Below are 17,827 nucleotides of genomic sequence, written 5' to 3' on the forward strand. Positions count from 1 at the left end.
CCCCAGATTTCTTGGGAACTTAGGCTCTACATGACAGATTTCAATTGCGTACCTCCCGGTCAAGACTTGTACGTGGTCATCTTCCACCTTTCACACCCAACACAGCACTCATCCACCACCCATAAAACTCTCCAGAGGAATCTATTCTCTACATCCTCGACAATGCCTCTCCTCTCCTCACACATCCTCGTCCGCACGCATGCCCTCTCCCTGCTCACCGTCGCCTACTACCTCCTGACGGCACCCCACACGCTGCTCTCATCAGCACCAATATGGCTTCTCGGTGAAGCCATGTCCATCCGTCCCGCCGAGTTCGCTCCAGAACATCTGACCATCAACAAACCTCAACCCAAAGCTTTCCGACCACCCGCATTGACTGCCGCCCGCGCGCAGCCACCTGCACCAGCAGTGCCAGGCACAGAATCAGAACGCGAACTCTTCGCGCTATTGGCACTGGTCCTGCTGGTCTACGCGATCGGACAATTCCTTTTCGCGGGCGATCTGGCCGTGGTACTTGCTTCATCTTCTCCCACGCCGGCACAGGGAAAACCGAGTTCACCATCGAAATCTTCGTCTCGTTTGGGTGAAGAACTACACACCCTTCTCAGCGCACAGTCGCGCTGGTTGACCCTTGCGGGTCTTCATGTCCTTGGTGCGGCGCTCTTCGTCTTCTGGATATATGCGTTCCATTCGCACGCGCTGTTCGGGTCAGATAACGCCATATTCCCCTCTGCTTTGCGTCTGGCGAATCGTGTGACATTTACAGCCGGGCTGGCCGATATGTTGTTTTGGGGATACTTGTGGACAGTGCTGAAAGAAGAAGGCAGGGAAGTCGGCAGCATGCTGGCAAGAAGGAGGGAAATCGAGGACGAAAATGAAAAGTACGGCATGTGAACAGCTGTATCAATTCGAGCATTCAATGCTAGCCATGGCATCTAAGTTCAATCTATCTAAACACGTCGACTCGTGAGCACTCTCACCATCTGACGTGATCTCGTATCAGCCTTCGAATTGTACATACTTCTTGGCATACTCTTTTAGCCCTTCCAGAACCGAAAGCCCAACCTACAACAAAGCAGCAAGACCCAAGAACGCTGCGGCAACTGCACCTATTCCCAAGCTCTTAGCGCCAACAAGATTTGCTGCGATGGCGCTGGAACTTGCGCTGGAGCCAGCGGCAGACGCAGTCGACGTAGCACTGCCAGAAGCAGCAGTTGCAGATGTGGATGCGGTAGATGCGGCGGCACTGAGGGAGGACGTAAGGCTGCTGATAACGGAGGAGGCCGAGGCCGAAGCGGATGCGATGGCACCAGTGGCACTCGCTGTGCCGTTGGAGCTGGCGGCGGTAGCAGAGGAGGTCGAGTTGGCCGAGCAGCCTGCTGTAGCGGGCTGGAGGAGCAGTCAGTATGCTGGTCAAAGGAGAGCGCGCTGTGCAGCTCAAGCAGGACTATAACATACCAATACCGACGAATAGCCGACTGGATCACAGATTGAATGGGCATAGGCAAGGGCGGCTTGCTGATCGGCGGTATCACAGCTCTTGTAGATGCAGCAGCTAATGCCGGAGATGAAGGACGGTGTGCTGCAGATACCTGTACATATATGTTTCAGTCCTTCGATTCCGATACGATCTTGTTCTTTGGAGGGAATGGAGCAGCAGCAAAGAAGACGAGAAGACTAACATGCTGGTGCAAGGTTGCAAGATGCGGGTAGAGCGTCAGTGATGCATGTGTCGGCACCTGTATTCTGTCAGTACCTGAGTAGCAACAGTTCTGCTTCAGAATGTACAAGTAGGAATTGAAGGACTTGACTGCGCGGACACAATCCCGGCGAGAAGGGTGGAAATAGCGACGATGGCGAAACGCATTGTGAGTTGATTTCTGGTTTTGCGACACGTTCACAATGATGTCTTTCCTGATGGTGTTCAAGATGTTGCAAAAGTGTGGAGAGATGAAATCAAGAAAGAAAGCGAAGCAAGGGCAAATGGCCAAAAAGAAGTAGTTACTCTTGCCGCACTTTTTTTCGGCATGTCTGTCACTCGGACTTGTCTGGTTTCTTTCACTGCAGTGGCTTGCCAAGTGTCGAAGCTATCATCGGCAAGAACGAGGCGTTCTGTTGGTGGAAGCTACAGCTACAGCTACAGCTACCGTGAGTGGTTTACCACATGCTAAACGTCCACACGGTACCACTGACAACTGGAGATCATCCTTGCCATCTTCCATTCGGGAGATGATGAACTGACGACCAGCTCAGGCTTTGTCTTCCACAGCTTTCCACCACTCTATTCCGGATGCCTGGCCCTATTTCTTGCGCCCAGAGACAGAACTTGCGACCTCAGAGATACCTGGGTATTTTGTGGCTCGGAGGAGGTTCAGCTGAATTTCTTCCCCGCCTCGCATCGAGAACTCTGATCTCCATCGGATAACTAACTTTAACTGTATTGGTGTATCACTTGCCCCAAACAAACAAAATGGTGCCCACTATTCACTGTATTTAGAAGCATGGCAACCTCGGCCCCCCCCCAGAGAGTCCACATACTCTTCTAGGCAGTATCTATGCCTTACGAGTGGATACTCACATCTGTATCTCATACATCTCACCGGTTCTACCGAGTACGAGTATATGCAGGCACGTTTCCATGATGACTGATGATATCTGTAAGACAACGAGGCTGAACATGTTACTTAGCGGCATATGAGTTTGTTCGCGCTCGCAGCGAGAGGTGCGGTTCCACGAGGCAGCGGAGACAACACATCTCATTCCAGTGTAACAGAGATCGTGCACAGATCCGATACATCAGATTCAATTTCTGAAAATCATCAATAACATTACACACTAATTCCATTAGTTGTTCATCAACAGGTCATTCCCGTGCGAAAAATCTTGAGGCTGGAGGATTCCATGCGCTCAACGCTCATCCAAACAATCCATGCCATGTCATGCCCCTTTTGTAAATCGTGCCTCCAGGCCACCTGATGCTTAGGGTCGTCGGATGATGTACCCTTTCAGACAATGTTGATGGTATAAGTATAGTCGCTCGCAAACCAGTACCCATTAGTATGATCCAGCCGGTCCTCATAGTTCAGCATATCGGCCTCGCCCTTCATCACACTCCGAAATCGATCCCAATTGATCTGGTCATACCTCGAGACATCAAAGGCACCAATCCGGCGAAATTCTCCCCTTTTCATGGTAGCGCACAGCAATAACCCCTCAACACGATCGATCACATCAATCACAGGGAGCATATACACCTCGAGCATCTCCGTCAACATGCCCTCTCCAGACAACTTGGCCAATCGATCGTCAAAGCTCGCCGACACAAGCTCGACCTGGGCCTTTGTGCACTGGATCACGCAGGGCGTCCTGCCCCAATAATCGTTCGTCCTTCTCAGTAAGCCTCTCGCCATGAACCCTCGCACTTTCATTTTGCCGGCTTCAACCATGCCGAAACGGTCGGACTTATACCGCATGTCCAGATTCAATACTTCTACGCATGTCTCGCGTGTCGACTGCGCGGGCTCAGGGTACTTGACTTCCCCGTCAATACTAGCCCACGTCCATGTTGGAGCTCTGTACTTCGGAGGGCGCCGGCCCTGCTCGACCCGCCACAATAGCGCGTGCGGCAGTTGCGGCTTCCACAGGCCAGCCAAGTACTCCTCCTCCCTCAATCTGTTGCGCGCCATGTACTGCCTCGCCAGCCCGCCAATAGCAAGAAGCTTATCCGAGCTATATGTCAGCCGTTTGGGACTGTACATTTTGACGAGCTGGTGCCAGTTCCCGTGGCGTTGGTGGTGTGTACGCTTCGAGAAAAATTCAACCGACTCCTGACTCGAAGGCGGGCCGATCGTCGCCGGTAATCCCTTGGGAAACACCTCCGAGCAGCACATCTGCTGACACTCCCACAACAGCTCGTTGCGTGTGAAATGCAGCGTGCGCTTCGCCAGACACCGCTCTTGGAACGCCCATGCGCGTTTACTTAACGGGCTCGAATCTACCAGGTCGTGCCACAGCGTCGACCGGAGGATCTTGTACATGCCATCGTCAATGCCCATCCCAGCAACCTCGACGATGCAAGGGTGCATCGCGGACACATTCCTTGAATATATCAGCCCAGAAGCGTCGTCCCGGGACGAAGTCGCGGAAATGTTGAGCGTTGCTTCCGAGTACACGCGGTGCATCTGGCTGATTTCTTTCAGCACCGCCTGCTCATTGTCGTGCATGATGCACAGCGCGTCAATCCACAGGTACCGATACCCCAGTTTTTCCACTGCCATTGCAGCCTCGGCGAAGGTCTTGGGTAAGCTTGACGTGCTAACTCCCTGGCGGAGTGCCGCTAGCGTACCCTTGTGCAGGCGTATCGGCTTCGACTTGCCCCAGCAGTGGCTGAGAGTCACGTACTCGGAGAGCGGGTCAATGAACATTCCGTCCACCAGCTTGACACCTGGTGCTCCTTTTGGTCCTCGAACACTCACATCTAGCAAGTGCGTGGGCTTCCATGTCGCATTGCTTTCTGAAACGGTGCACTTCATATGGTTGAATGTGCATTCCTCGATCCACTGCTTCGCCAGATCAAAGCTCTCTGCCGACCCAGTACTTACAGACTTTGGATCAATTGTCCTGACCCCAGGCTCGACAGCATCTATATTCCAATGGTAAGCTTGAAGCACACACGCTGGTAAGCCTGGCAGAGTGCTTACATTTCGGATTCATCAGAATAAGTTCCACGACCAGCACATTCTCCGAGCCAACCGCCCCCGCCAGACTCGTCTTGGAACTGGTTGAAGTCGAGGTCGGTGTCGCCCGGTCCGCATCCGCCGCCATTTTCACATATCGAAACTTCAGGCGCGCCTGATCACGTGCGATGGGCGAAATCCATGCGAATCCGATAGATTCGACCGATGAGTCCCGGCGGAAAATCCTGTATGACTCCGGGTCGATGGACATGAACACAGTCAAGCATAGATGGCATTTACTCGCACGCGCGGCGAGAGCCTCTAGACCATGATGCGGCGTCTCCCCCGAATCACTTCGGACGGTATCTGGCTGGAAAATGGACTGGCACGCCACACATAACGTGCTCGGCGTTAGCTTCGAGTTGTCGATCGCCATTATCGTAGTGGTAGTGGTAGTTGTGGTCGTTGTCATCGTAGCCATGGTCGTTGTTGACAACGTTCGACCATATCGATGGATTTGGCGACGTTTGACAGAGCCTCAGGAAAAGGTTTCCCCGCGTAGGTAGGTCGATATTAAGCTCTCCAGAAATTCATGTTGTTGACAACACTGAACGGCAACAGCCAAAGCTAAGAGCTAAGAACTAAGACACTCGGGCCATGACTGGAAGGGTTTTTTGACGTTGATCACCAAAAAGTCTTGGTGTTCTCCTGAACATGGCAGTGATGGCCAAGGTGCAATTTCCGATCACAGCACGAACCGAAAACGCCACGCGACTAGGAGTTTCAGGGAAACCATAGACTCGAAGACAGAGTACGCGCCGAGGCTCGAATCTGCAGTACATCATCATTTATAAGATTGAGCAGTGATCGCCTGAAGGTCTATTTTACCTTGGGGAAGGAAATGCGTGCTTGGATGTTCGATCGATGCAAGCGTGTCAGGACTCAGTTGTCCCGCTCGGGCGGCGTTTCACTTCCGCGTAACGTGATCCGGGACGGCTTGTAAAGATCACATCACCTTGTTTGAGCATCAAAAAGGAGGAATGGCTCAGTCAGATAGGATGACTTTCGAATCAGCGTCCTGCATCAGACTATGGTTGTTAGATATTTATCTAAGCCCAGTCATCCGTAGTATATCGTGTCGATGGAAAAACTCGCGGTTCTTCTTGCCAAACACATACATCGGTATGCTAAGCAGACAAATTGCCACTTCAATGCTGCCAAAGATGATAAACAAATGGTTGATGCGAATGGCAAACACCCAGTTGTAAGCATTGTATGCGAGAACGAAAGAAAAGATGTTCTTGAAGATCAACAGAGTCGTGAATGCTTCCACGGCAAGCTCACGATGAGCGTCAAGCAAATATTGCGCTGAAGCAATGGCTCCCATGACCATGCTGATGATGATGAAGGCCAGGAACACCTCTGGTATGAGCCAGCCGTAACGTGTCACATTGACCGCCGTAATGCCGAAGCCGTAGAGGCCAATTGCTGAAAATACCAATGTCGGAATAACCAGGAGGATGCGGAATTCGGGCTCGTATTTGCCTTTGTGTTGTCGGATCATGAACCTCGTCACCCCTTCGCTGTACAAGCCAGCCAGTACCAAGCCGAGCATACTGCCAATGAACGCGCTGGTGTACATCTTTCCCGCTCTCTCTTCATTGAAGAATAGAGGTGGCCCGAGGAAGATGAGTGAGAGTATGACTCCGACCATGACGGTCCAACCGATGATCACACCTTGAATCAGACACGCCCAGGCAACAGCAGGATGTAGGAACAGCGGGAATGGTCTGAACAGAAGTTTGAAGAACGATTCGTCGGTCTTGCGCCCGTTGAAAGGCATGAGTCTTTGGAGGTAAGACACCCTACGGGTCGGATTCTGCGCAACAACGGTCGCATGAGGAGGCTTCTCTTCGGCATCGCGCTTGCCAGTATTTTGAGCGTTTGGAAGGGAATCTGTCGACGAGTCTCCGGCCACAAGGTCGAGGTCAAGTGAATGTGCTCTTCGGTACGCTGTTTCGGGGACGAAAAATAACACCAACAGAAAGCCAGCAGCCATGAAGATGGCAAGAAGATAGAACTGCTCAACTAGTCAGCCTACTCGGACACGCGGAAGACAGACCTCTACGTAGGATGTCAAGTGGGGATGCTTACACTCCACTGCCAACCAAGATGTGCTGAAATCATGCCTACAAATACCGGCGTCAAGAAAGCACCTCCAAACAGGCATGTGTTAGTGATAGCCATCCGGACGCCACGCTCGTGAACAAAGTATAGGTCACCAACACAAGCATTGACCAGCGCCTCAAAGGGTGCCAACGCAACACCCTGGAAGATACGACTCCATAACAGACTGGCGTAGTTGTGGTGAACATGAGTCGATCCGCCCCAAGCAGAACTGGCCACCATCAGGAGAGCTCCGAGAAGAAACAGATGCCTTTTTCCCCAAACTCTTGCGGACGCGACGAACAGCCATCCCGCCACACAAACGCCGACAAGATGGTAGGCTGTAAGTAGAGCAGCATCCTGGAAGGTGCGCTTAAATACCAGCGCAATCGTCACAGAGTCGGCCGCAAGTAGAGGAGAGGCGGTCGTCGCTAGACATGAGACGAAGCAGAGGATTGCGAGAATGAGGTCGCGTTGCCAAAGAGGCCAATTCTGGGGAACTGAAAGTCAGTACTCCGCCAACCATTCTCCACTGAAAAAGCACTTGCCAACGGGTCATTGGGATCGTCAGACGGTTGTGGGATTAGAATAGTTCGACCATTGTTGTCGGTCTTCAAGTGTTGATTGATTTCTAGGAGTTCGGCATGTCGCTGCTCTGTCTCGAAGACGTAGACGGTGCCGGGAACGTGTTCAACCCGGGGCTCGAGGATGCCCAGGCCCATTGCTTAGATAAGACCGCTGACGATGTTGATCACCTGGAACCGCTGAAATCGTGCTATAATTTGCATGCAATAGGCATTTTCGTGAAGCGCTGAAGGTGCATCGTCTTCCCACGCAGGACAAGATATTGAAACGATGCAGGCTCAAAGAGACGGCCGTGAAAGCAGACATTCAGCTGGCCACAATGCAAGCCACCTCGGGTGTCTGTCTTCGCCCCTCCATCCGCATTATTTTGCAGATCGGATTGCATCTCCGACATCGAAAACCTACAGGTACATTCCTCCGCGCATCGTTAGAAATATTGGATGTGGCCGTTGGCTGCAACAGTATATCACACTCTGTGTTACTTCTTCTTCTTCTTTCATTTCGCTCTTTCATCGATAGGAAACATGAGTCACAACGTGCTGGGACCGACAAGTTGTACTGCGGAGTCGCAACACTTTGCGGATCAACATCCGGCGACCTTTCAAGATCCTTGAGGTCTGACCTGGCACCTACAGCTCGAAACTCAATGGATTGGGACACAAGCAAGCAATGAAATGGATAAATTGCTGCATCGCGGCTTGCAGCAACAGTTGTATTAGTACAGTTGGACACTCAGCGTTTGAGGCTTCAAGCTGCAAAAGAGCACTTTTCGACTGTCAAGATGCATGTACAGTGTGAACCACGCTGTTCGTCCCCTCCATTGTTGAATGCTTTCGAGCGAGTACACATATTCCATTCACCTTCCCTTCGCACTGCCATACTGTATCTCGTTCCACTTCGCGCCTGCACCCGACATTGGACCAGGACGTTGATCGAATCCTACACCTTCCTGGTTGTATCCACCTGGTGCTCCAGTAGCACCCCCCTCTCTTGGTGTTTCCGCCCCTCTTTCACCTTGTACTGTGCCTCCGTATGCTTTTGTATGCGTTGCGGTGGCTCCTCCACTTTGGTAGGCCTTTTCGATATTCTTAACGCCTGGTGTCTTGAAAGAATCTGCAGAAACTCCGGGCGGCTGTGGTGATCTGTTCGGCAGTACGAAGTAGACTGCGGTCAGGAGCGCACCACCAAGGAGGACTCGACGACCCCAAGGATTCGCCAAAGGACCCAGGGGGTGGCCTGGTGCAGGAGCCCCCGGAGGTCTTTTTGGTCTTGTAGGATTCGCAGGCGCAGGGCCAGGACCGCCGCCGCCAGCGGACATGATGAGTGAGTCTTGAGGTGTTTGAGCTTAAAGCCGAGTCAGGATTGAATGACGAGGTCTGAAAGACTCGTCTTATGCGGGATAGTTGAGAGGTAATGTAGGTCAAGTCACACTGAACAGTTTGGGGAAAGTGAGTAGGCAAGTAGGACAATATGAGTTCCTGGAGTATCAGGGGATGATTTCAGTAGAAGGATGTTCCTGAGAGCACTACGGAAATACCTTCCTCCAGATTGAGGGACTGAAGCGAAACAGAGAGTGCCTATGACGCATCTGAAGCTGCAATAGGACCAGGCGAAATTCGTGGCAGGCACGTTCCGGGCGTTATGGGCATTTCACTTTACCATCGGTCCATCATCGTGACAAAAGTGGTGTGGACACGTAGTCATTTGGAAGATGAAGTCATCACTTCGGAAGAGACTCCCCATCCCACGCAAAAGAGGCGGTCATTGCCTGAGGACTCGCATCGAAGTACCCGGAGGAAGAACTATGATCCGATCCATGAACTGAGTTTGAACACATTCACTTGTTGTTGTTGTCGTTGTATCATTGACCTTGTAGTGGATGTTGAAGGAGACGAGGCTAACGTCCTCTTGCTACGGAAGATCGTTGTTCCGCCGCAAAGTCGATGCTCTAGGTTTCGCCTGTTTAATGGTCTCATCGTACGCTGCATCAGGGTCGACATAACCAAAGATCGAAAAAAACGACAGACAGAATGTGATCGGTGAACTTGACGCTTGCTAACTCTACTCCCAGCAGTCCACCAAGAGCGAAAAGGCTATGTGGTATCGTAGGAGACTAGACAGAAAAACAGCATTTGTTTTGAATCACACATAGGGGAAACGGTTGTTAGGAGGCATCAACCTCCGTCATCAAGATAGGTTGCTCAGCCCCTGGATCACTCCACACGCCTTTCATTGCTGAACCCGAGAATCCCTGCTCCTGATGCCAGCACTGCACATGCTGCCAATTGAAGTGATAGCATTGCCGGATGAACATGGGAAGTCGTACGCAAGACCTCTCACCAAAGCAGCATGGGAATGCACCACGTCTCGGACATGCCCATCTAAGAAGCAGGAGCAGCCTCAGTCTTTTCCTCGGCCGGGGCCGCAGTCTCCGCAGGCTTCTCTTCCTTTGATCCCTCACCCGCCGGGCCAGTTTCACCCTCACCACCATCAGACGAGGTCCACAAGGTCAAGTTATCTCGGAGCAATTGCATAATGAGTGTGCTGTCACGGTAGGATTCCTCAGACAGAGAGTCCAGCTCAGCGATGGCATCATCGAAAGCTTGCTTGGCGAGATGGCAAGCGCGGTCGGGGGAGTTCAGGATCTCGTAGTAGAAGACACTGAAGTTGAGCGCGAGACCAAGACGGATGGGGTGCGTTGGGGTGAGTTCAGTCTGTGCAACATCGGTGGCATTCTAGGTAAAAGGGTAAGCTCGTGCTTGATTAGTCGGGCCACAGTATCATACCTTGTAAGCCTCATGGGCAGCAGTCGCAGCAGTCTTGCGCTTGTCTCCGGAAGCGAACTCGGCAAGGTATCGGTGATAGTCTCCCTTCCTGCATCTCGATTAGACTTGATATGGCGTAAGAGTTGTTAACCATACATTTTGTGGTAGAAGACCTTGGATTCTCCAGACTCGGCTTTGGGGATGAGGGCATCGTCAAGGACATCGAGGACATCTTGGCAGACTTTCTCGAGTTCGCTCTCAATCTTTTGGCGGTATTCACGGATGATGGAGACGTGTTTCTCCGAGCCCTTGGATTCCTCCTTTTGCTCAATGGAGGAGATGATGCGCCAGGAAGCACGTCTTGTTCCGACGACATTCTTGTATGCAACGGAAAGCAGGTTTCGCTCATCGACAGAGAGTTCTCCGCCCAGCTAGACTGGGTCAGTTCTGGGGTCGCAAGCTGGATATAGGGATGGACGCACATTGGCAACCTCTTTCATGTAGTTGACCATCTCATCGTAGCGCTCCGCCTGCTCACAGAGCCGCGCAAGGAAGGTTTTACTAGACATCGTCAGAGGATGGGTTCGTTCGAGCCTAGAAGGATTTGGCAGTACCTCTCACGCTGTTCAGGGCATTTCAGTCAGCATCGGGTCTTATCAAGGCGGCAGTGCAGGAAGGAAGTTGGATGGAGCAAGCTGGGCCTGAACTCCAAGCGGAAGCAGGTGAGACTCACATCAGAAGACATCTTGAAGTTGGTGGACAGTATGGACAAGAGACGGGTGCTGGAGGGAGGGCCAAGAAGAAGATAGACCTAGGTTTTGGAAGTTTGTGGGATGGAAATTGAGAAAGAAGTTGAATGTTTGGTGATGGAAATGAGAGTGCAGTTGGTTTCGGAGTGAATGAGTGTGCTGCGGTCTAAAGTGAATGGGCTGGACTATTTGGGGGCTTGTACTTGTAAGAAGACGGCTTAGTGGCTAGGCTACCCGGGGAGCGCGCAAACAGCTTTTTGGGAGAGTCTGGCAGAGAGAAAGCAGCGCCTCACTCATCACGCTCATATCACCTTACAAAACTCGTACCAGGCCAAGCCGCCGTGGGTTTGTGTTTCAGCCTGTCACTGTATCATACCTGAACTTGATCCTGCCATGATCGCAGCCTATCTGAAACTCTACACAGTTTGTTTATCCCCCGTCTGTCTCCGTGACCTGTCATCCAAGTTTCCCGGTTGCTTCCCTCTGCCAACTGGAGGCCTCGTCAGCCTCACCATGCCGGTTTCTAGACGACCGATCAGTGGCTGTTGGACATTCTCCGTTACCAATCACGAGCAGAATCGCTTCGGACACAGTACACAAAGAATGCCATCTGAGCCACGTATACAGTTTTCTGTCACATGTAAACCTGCATCTCTGTGGTACCCATGGAAAGAAACCTTACGAGACCCATGGACGGCAATTTCACGTGCTCACTTCTCGAGTTGATGAACGAGCCGCGAATCCACGATGCCTACGCGTTAAATCCCGGCTGGCCCTCTACAGCTTACAGTACCTAGACTGACATCACCAAAAGCCTTCCGACACCTTGATTGCCTTTGTAAACAATTGTAGTCACTGTGTCCTCGAGTACTGTAGGCCATGCGCTTTATTAATCAGCGACTAACATCCTATCCATGGGCACTACCGTGTCTTGGGGGCGAACCATAATGGGTCGCGCTTTGGTAACCCTTGGCTGCGCCGTTGCGGCGTCTGGAATTTTCGACAGAAAACAAAGTCCACCGTGTCCATATCGATTCCTGCACGTGGGGCGTCATATTGAACAAGTCACTCTTTTTGACGTAGATTTGCATTTCTGATAGAAGTGAGTGGTGGTGCATGGATTCGTCTCAGGCCAGTCGATAAGAAACTTGAACCCTTCACGTCGTCGTCGTCGAACAAAAGTATTCGCTTGAGACCTGTACGAATACACTTGTACCAGCATGGATCAAGCATATGTGCGTACCACTTCGGAGGTGCTCACGTACTTTGACGTGACAGAAGCAGCCGGTCTATTCTCTGCGCAAGTCACAGAGGCGAGAGAAAAGTATGGAAGCAATTGTAAGGTTCATCATTGCAGATCGCCAGAATATTTGTTGACAGATATACAGCCTTGCCAGAAGACCCTCCAACGCCGCTATGGCAACTCGTCCTCGAACAATTCAAGGACCAGCTGGTCTTGATCCTACTCGGTTCGGCCGCCATATCGTTTGTTCTCGCCCTGTTTGAAGACTCGGACGACTGGACTGCTTTCGTGGATCCCGTGGTTATCTTGACAATCCTCATTTTGAACGCTGTTGTTGGTGTCACACAGGAGAGCAGCGCAGAAAAGGCCATTGCAGCCCTGCAGGAATACTCCGCGAACGAAGCCAAAGTGGTTCGAAATGGGCTGGTCAAGAAGATCAAGGCTGAAGAGCTGGTGCCAGGAGACATTATCAATGTGGCGGTTGGAGACCGAATACCAGCGGATTGTCGTCTACTCTCAATTCACAGCAACAGCTTCTCGGTTGATCAAGCCATCTTGACCGGCGAAAGCGAGAGTGTCAGCAAAGACAGCACCCCTGTGAAGGATGCACAGTCCGTCAAACAGGATCAAGTGAATATGCTCTTTTCGGGCACAACAGTCGTCAACGGCAATGCTACGGCGATTGTCGTTCTTACAGGAAGCTCTACCGCCATTGGTGATATCCACGAAAGCATAACTTCACAAATCTCGGAACCCACCCCACTGAAGGAGAAGCTGAACGATTTTGGAGATACCCTTGCTAAAGTGATCACTGTCATTTGTATCTTGGTCTGGCTCATCAACATCCAACATTTCAATGACCCGTCTCATGGCGGTAGCTGGGCCAAGGGTGCAATCTACTACCTCAAGATCGCCGTCTCCTTGGGTGTTGCAGCAATTCCGGAAGGTTTGGCTGTGGTCATCACAACGTGTCTTGCCCTGGGAACAAGGAAGATGGCAGCTAAGAACGCCATTGTCCGAAGTCTCCCATCCGTTGAAACCTTGGGCAGCTGCAGCGTCATCTGTTCCGACAAGACTGGCACTTTGACCACGAACCAAATGAGCGTCGAGAAGATCGTCTTTCTTAACGAGGCCGGTAGCGACTTGGACGAGATCGAAGTCAAGGGTACCACATTCACTCCCGTCGGAGACCTCGTTCACAACGGCAAAACGCTTAAGAATTCTGCAGTCAGCTCCAACACTGTGAAACAATTGTCAGAGGTCTTGGCTCTCTGTAACGACTCCAGTTTGTCCTACGACCCAAAGACTGGTTCGTACCAGAGCATTGGCGAGCCTACCGAGGGCGCTCTTCGAGTGCTTGTAGAGAAGATCGGCACCGACGACGTGGCAACTAACCAAACCCAGATTGGTTTGGACCCTACCGAGCGAGTACACTTTGCCAGCAAATACTACGAGGACAAACTTCCCATACAGGCAACCTACGAGTTCTCAAGAGATCGAAAAAGCATGTCAGTTCTTGCCGGAAGAGGCGAGCACCAGAAATTGCTGGTCAAAGGTGCCCCCGAATCTATCCTAGAACGATGTTCGCACGCCCTGCTAGGTGCGGATGGAAAGAAAGTTCCAATAACAAAGGGACACCTTGGCCTCATCGGCGAGGAAGTTATCGAGTATGGTCGACGAGGCCTCCGTGTTCTCGCCCTTGCTAGCGTCGAAAATGTCGGCGGCAACGCACTACTCAAGACCGCAAAGACAACGAAGGAGTACGCCCAGCTCGAGCAGAACATGACCCTGATTGGTCTCGTGGGCATGCTCGACCCTCCACGACCTGAAGTCGCTGACTCTATCAAAAAATGCAGAGCCGCAGGTATTCGAGTTATCGTCATTACTGGCGACAACCAGAACACCGCCGAGACCATCTGCAAGCAGATCGGCGTGTTTGGTCCGGACGAAGATGTTACAGGCAAGAGCTTCACTGGCCGTCAATTCGATTCACTCAGCACGACCGAACAGCTAGAGGCGGCAAAGACGGCTTCGCTCTTCTCTCGCGTTGAACCCACCCACAAATCCAAGCTGGTCGACCTCCTCCAAGCGGCCGGCGAAGTTGTGGCAATGACAGGTGACGGCGTCAACGATGCACCCGCTCTGAAGAAAGCCGACATTGGCGTCGCCATGGGCAGCGGCACCGACGTGGCCAAGCTTGCCGCCGATATGGTTCTTGCTGACGACAACTTCGCCACCATCGAGGTCGCCATCGAAGAAGGCCGCACCATTTACAGCAACACCCAGCAGTTCATCCGGTACCTGATATCTTCGAATATCGGCGAAGTCGTGTCCATCTTCTTGACCGCCGCCTTGGGTCTGCCCGAGGCTTTGATCCCCGTACAATTGCTCTGGGTCAACCTGGTGACTGACGGTCTTCCTGCAACAGCACTCTCCTTCAACCCGGCCGACCACGACGTGATGCGTCGGAGCCCGCGCAAACGCGATGAACCCTTGGTCGGAGGCTGGCTGTTCTTCAGATACATGGTCGTCGGCACGTACGTTGGCGTGGCCACCGTGTTCGGATACGTCTGGTGGTTCATGTTCTACAGCGCCGGCCCGCAGATCTCGTTCAAACAGCTGGCCAATTTCCACAAGTGCTCGGCCATCAACCCGTTGTACGCCGACGTCAGATGCAGCGTCTTCTCGCCCGACGCGCTGACCACGCGCACTGCATCGACTGTTTCACTGTCCATTCTTGTGGTCATCGAGATGTTCAATGCCATGAACGCGCTGTCGAGCTCCGAGTCCCTAATCACCATGCCGTTGTGGAAGAACATGAAGCTCATCTACGCTATCTGTCTGTCCATGGTTTTGCACTTTGCTATCTTGTACACGCCGTTCTTGCAGGGCTTGTTCTCGATCGAGCCGCTGAATTGGGCGGAGTGGTCGGCCGTGCTGTGGATCTCGGCGCCGGTCATCCTGATTGATGAGGTTCTCAAGTTCTTTGAGCGGAGCTTCTTCATGCACACTTCCACGGGGCCGATGGGAGTCCAAAGCAATGGATATGCGGCTAATGGCAAAGTCAAGGCCAATTAAGCCACTTACTAAGATCTAAGAGATAGAGGGTAGACTGTACGCCAGCTAGAATAGAAATCAAAAGAGAATACAAATGTTGCATGAAATCGTATGTTCGATCTAAGACTGTGACGTTATGATCTATCGCTACAAGACCTTCACAGTGTGTACCACGCACATCCTCTCTACGGTGCCGACGTCAGTATATGTCTACAGGTCATCGTCCTTAGCACTCTAAATATTTCATGGACAACGACATCTGACATTCGATGGGTCTCAACGAGCAAGCACCACTTGGAACTATATGCTCACAGGGAAACTCCCGGTATATGCAATGTACTCCGATGCTCATGCTCATCTCAATGCTCGTTACATTTCTGGTCTGGTCTGGTCTCGACAAATAGCACAAAGAGACCATATGTGATCATAATTGCACACCCCAGAAGCCTTTCCCACCACAAACACCGAGCGTCCCCATTGTCGGTGCCCAACTCAGATTGCTGACTTCATATCTAGACTCCCAGACCGCCGACGGGCCTCGCTCCTGACCGGGACCACCACCGCCAGCTCCCTGCACAGAGCCTGTAGAGCCCATGAGATCCCAAAGCAAAACGCAGCAGTCATCTGCACCGGACGCTAGGACCCCGCGCTGCGTACTGCTCCAGTCAACGCAATTCACTGACGCACTGTGGCCCTTCAGTTCGAGGAGTGCTTGGCCCGGTTGTCGCACATCCAGAACACGAATGGTGCTCGAGTCCGAGGAGAAAGTGGCAAGGAGATGAGCATCGTGAGGTGATGCGGCTATGCGTAGGAGTGGAGGCGGGAAGGAGAGCGTTTGTGCGCCAGCGCCACGCGTCGGTGATGTTGACAGAGGGTCTGATTGTGCTGCGAAATTGTTAGTTGGCAATCAGAACTGGGAGAGGAGTTCTTACAATTCTTCTCCTGCTGCTTGTCTGAGGGTTCGTAGATGATAGTACTGTGCTCCAGGCTTCGAAGGTCGAACATTCTCACACTGCCGTCGGCGCCACATGAGACAAATACGTCAACACTGTCGGCGCAGAAACGAACGTCGTAAACCTCCTTGTCGTGCGCAATGAGTTGCGTTTTGGCTGTCAAAGTTGGTATGTCCCATATCGTACACGTGGTGTCGATCGAGGAAGTGATGATCAAAGACGGCTGGACGACATTCCAGTCCAGCGACGTGATAGGTGCGGTATGTTCAGGAGATTTCGAGTTGGACAGCAGAGCTAATGGTGACAATTTCTGTAGAGGAGGAGACTTTGTGTTCGCCGAACGGGTTATAGAGTTGGACTGGAAGCTGTGCTGATCGTTCGGCAAGGACCATAATCGTAGATGGTCGCCTGACGTCGCTAACAGATCTGTCGTCTGTTTGTTCGACGAAGGCGGCTCCCAAAGAATTCTCGTTACGGGATATGCATGTGTAGCTTCTGCAGTCTTGACGAACTCGAGACCGCGCTCGCCGTGTGGGTTGTCCGGGTCCATCTGCGTTTTCATCGTGTCGAGGATTTGAATCTGCATGAGTCAGCTGTCTGTCAGTGTTCCTTGAGATGTATTTATTCTCACATAGTTGTGGTTATCTTCCAAATAACTTCCAATCGCAATTTTGCCCGTTGAGGGACCGTTGGACCGTGGGGGCCATTTACACCAGTCCACGGCATATATGGGCCATGGCGCGACGTAATTGCTTGTGTCAGGGTATGCTTGACTTTCGGTCTCTTGCATTATACTCGGACTGAACGGTATGTCTGTCGCATTTGTGTCTGAGCGAGGCCTGATATCTGCCAGACCTAAAGGAGAGTAGGAGGGTGGCCCTTGAGGAGTGTTTGGCATATTTGCAGGTCCAGCCGACGTGTACCTGGATTGTTCAGGAGTGCTGGAAAAGGGTTTATATCGTGGCTGATCCATCACGTTCGGACTCGATCTCGAGTAGCTGTGCGTGTGATTCATGGTCATAGGTCTTGAAGACGTAGGAGTCTGCTGCATTTGGGTCGATATTTGAGGTAGGGTGGGCAAGTTCGGTGCGGTATTGCTGGCAGCGAGGGGAGCAGGTCTGTTCGTGAGGCCTGGCTGTAGCGTTCCTGGGACAGGATTACTTGCACCGCTTCCTGGATGTTGAGGAGTCGAAGGCTCAATGTTGATGGATACCGCTTCACCTCCATATGCTGGCGGTGCGCCGTAATGCTGTACATCACTCATTGCGCTCCCTTGCTGAGTGTTGAATTGTGATCCCCCAATTGTCAGTGACCGCCTCAGCCCTAACTGGTATTCCCCTGGCTGCGACTCTGATGCGGCTGTATATTGACCACTCCCATACGCATTCGGACCAGGGCGAAAAGGGATTACGGTGCCATTGCCATTTATGTTCGTGTCTGGCTGATATTGTGTGTTTTCGGAGGCAGTGTTGGGCGCGTGGTCATTCCACTGGGCGTTTGGAGCGCCGGAGGAGCTGCTGCTCTGACCACCTGCGGGATTCGCGTTCGCCGCAGCGTAGTAATTATCGTAAGCGGCTTGGTAGTCGGAGAGGGTATAGTGGTGGCCGCGACCTTGGGAGGACATAATACAAGA

The 17,827-nt window shown here is 52.2% G+C and overlaps 8 protein-coding genes across 8 annotated transcripts; 2 read left to right on the forward strand and 6 right to left on the reverse strand.

Moving 5' to 3' along the window:
• The first annotated feature begins 54 nt into the window (after window positions 1–54).
• EDD37DRAFT_478181 (uncharacterized protein) lies at window positions 55–1,002 on the forward strand. The gene has a single exon (XM_062813177.1). It carries the CDS (start codon window positions 163–165, stop codon window positions 892–894), a length of 732 nt encoding a protein of 243 aa, XP_062668400.1. The 5' UTR covers window positions 55–162; the 3' UTR covers window positions 895–1,002.
• Window positions 945–2,340, reverse strand: EDD37DRAFT_478166 (uncharacterized protein). Its single transcript, XM_062813176.1, has 5 exons — window positions 1,789–2,340; window positions 1,683–1,739; window positions 1,459–1,592; window positions 1,022–1,389; window positions 945–950 (listed from the first exon to the last, which is right to left on the reverse strand). Exons 1-4 carry the CDS (start codon window positions 1,865–1,867, stop codon window positions 1,066–1,068), a joined length of 594 nt encoding a protein of 197 aa, XP_062668401.1. The 5' UTR covers window positions 1,868–2,340; the 3' UTR covers window positions 945–950; window positions 1,022–1,065.
• A 665-nt stretch (window positions 2,341–3,005) lies between these two features.
• Window positions 3,006–5,112, reverse strand: EDD37DRAFT_566897 (heterokaryon incompatibility protein-domain-containing protein; the record flags this gene model as incomplete). The annotated part of the gene is made up of 2 exons (XM_062814118.1): window positions 3,006–4,642; window positions 4,701–5,112. The coding sequence occupies 2 exons, from the start codon at window positions 5,110–5,112 to the stop codon at window positions 3,006–3,008; spliced, it is 2,049 nt and encodes a 682-aa protein (XP_062668402.1).
• A 669-nt stretch (window positions 5,113–5,781) lies between these two features.
• On the reverse strand, window positions 5,782–7,564 carry EDD37DRAFT_651790 (serine/threonine kinase 16; the record flags this gene model as incomplete). Its single annotated transcript, XM_062818395.1, has 3 exons — window positions 5,782–6,756; window positions 6,831–7,342; window positions 7,387–7,564. The coding sequence occupies 3 exons, from the start codon at window positions 7,562–7,564 to the stop codon at window positions 5,782–5,784; spliced, it is 1,665 nt and encodes a 554-aa protein (XP_062668403.1).
• A 627-nt stretch (window positions 7,565–8,191) lies between these two features.
• On the reverse strand, window positions 8,192–8,906 carry EDD37DRAFT_478258 (uncharacterized protein). Its single transcript, XM_062813182.1, has one exon. The coding sequence runs from the start codon at window positions 8,743–8,745 to the stop codon at window positions 8,284–8,286; it is 462 nt and encodes a 153-aa protein (XP_062668404.1). The 5' UTR covers window positions 8,746–8,906; the 3' UTR covers window positions 8,192–8,283.
• Window positions 8,907–9,808: 902 nt separating this feature from the next.
• Window positions 9,809–10,761, reverse strand: EDD37DRAFT_651792 (putative 14-3-3 protein like protein; the record flags this gene model as incomplete). The annotated part of the gene is made up of 4 exons (XM_062818396.1): window positions 9,809–10,162; window positions 10,214–10,301; window positions 10,349–10,623; window positions 10,675–10,761. 4 exons carry the CDS (start codon window positions 10,759–10,761, stop codon window positions 9,809–9,811), a joined length of 804 nt encoding a protein of 267 aa, XP_062668405.1.
• Window positions 10,762–11,914: 1,153 nt separating this feature from the next.
• On the forward strand, window positions 11,915–15,355 carry EDD37DRAFT_478393 (Ca2+ transporting ATPase, sarcoplasmic/endoplasmic reticulum). The gene is made up of 2 exons (XM_062813183.1): window positions 11,915–12,279; window positions 12,330–15,355. Exons 1-2 carry the CDS (start codon window positions 12,162–12,164, stop codon window positions 15,260–15,262), a joined length of 3,051 nt encoding a protein of 1,016 aa, XP_062668406.1. The 5' UTR covers window positions 11,915–12,161; the 3' UTR covers window positions 15,263–15,355.
• Window positions 15,356–15,665: 310 nt separating this feature from the next.
• On the reverse strand, window positions 15,666–17,818 carry EDD37DRAFT_658675 (WD40-repeat-containing domain protein; the record flags this gene model as incomplete). The annotated part of the gene is made up of 3 exons (XM_062818996.1): window positions 15,666–16,126; window positions 16,156–16,774; window positions 16,826–17,818. The coding sequence occupies 3 exons, from the start codon at window positions 17,816–17,818 to the stop codon at window positions 15,666–15,668; spliced, it is 2,073 nt and encodes a 690-aa protein (XP_062668407.1).
• Between the last annotated feature and the right edge of the window lie 9 nt (window positions 17,819–17,827).

This window comes from Exophiala viscosa (assembly GCF_022695815.1).
Source record: "Exophiala viscosa unplaced genomic scaffold EDD37scaffold_8, whole genome shotgun sequence".
Classification (NCBI taxonomy): Eukaryota; Fungi; Ascomycota; class Eurotiomycetes; order Chaetothyriales; family Herpotrichiellaceae; genus Exophiala; species Exophiala viscosa.

Coding starts and splice junctions, on each gene's coding strand:
- EDD37DRAFT_478258 (XM_062813182.1), bottom strand. CDS start 8,745: ATGTCCGCTGGCGGCGGCGGTCCTGGCCCTGCGCCTGCGAATCCTACA.
- EDD37DRAFT_478166 (XM_062813176.1), bottom strand. CDS start 1,867: ATGCGTTTCGCCATCGTCGCTATTTCCACCCTTCTCGCCGGGATTGTG. Junction 1,740..1,788: donor AAGTCCTTCAATTCCTACTT/GTACATTCTGAA, acceptor GACAGAATACAG/GTGCCGACACATGCATCACT. Junction 1,390..1,458: donor TCGGCTATTCGTCGGTATTG/GTATGTTATAGT, acceptor CTGCTCCTCCAG/CCCGCTACAGCAGGCTGCTC.
- EDD37DRAFT_478393 (XM_062813183.1), top strand. CDS start 12,162: ATGGATCAAGCATATGTGCGTACCACTTCGGAGGTGCTCACGTACTTT. Junction 12,280..12,329: donor AGAAAAGTATGGAAGCAATT/GTAAGGTTCATC, acceptor ACAGATATACAG/CCTTGCCAGAAGACCCTCCA.
- EDD37DRAFT_478181 (XM_062813177.1), top strand. CDS start 163: ATGCCTCTCCTCTCCTCACACATCCTCGTCCGCACGCATGCCCTCTCC.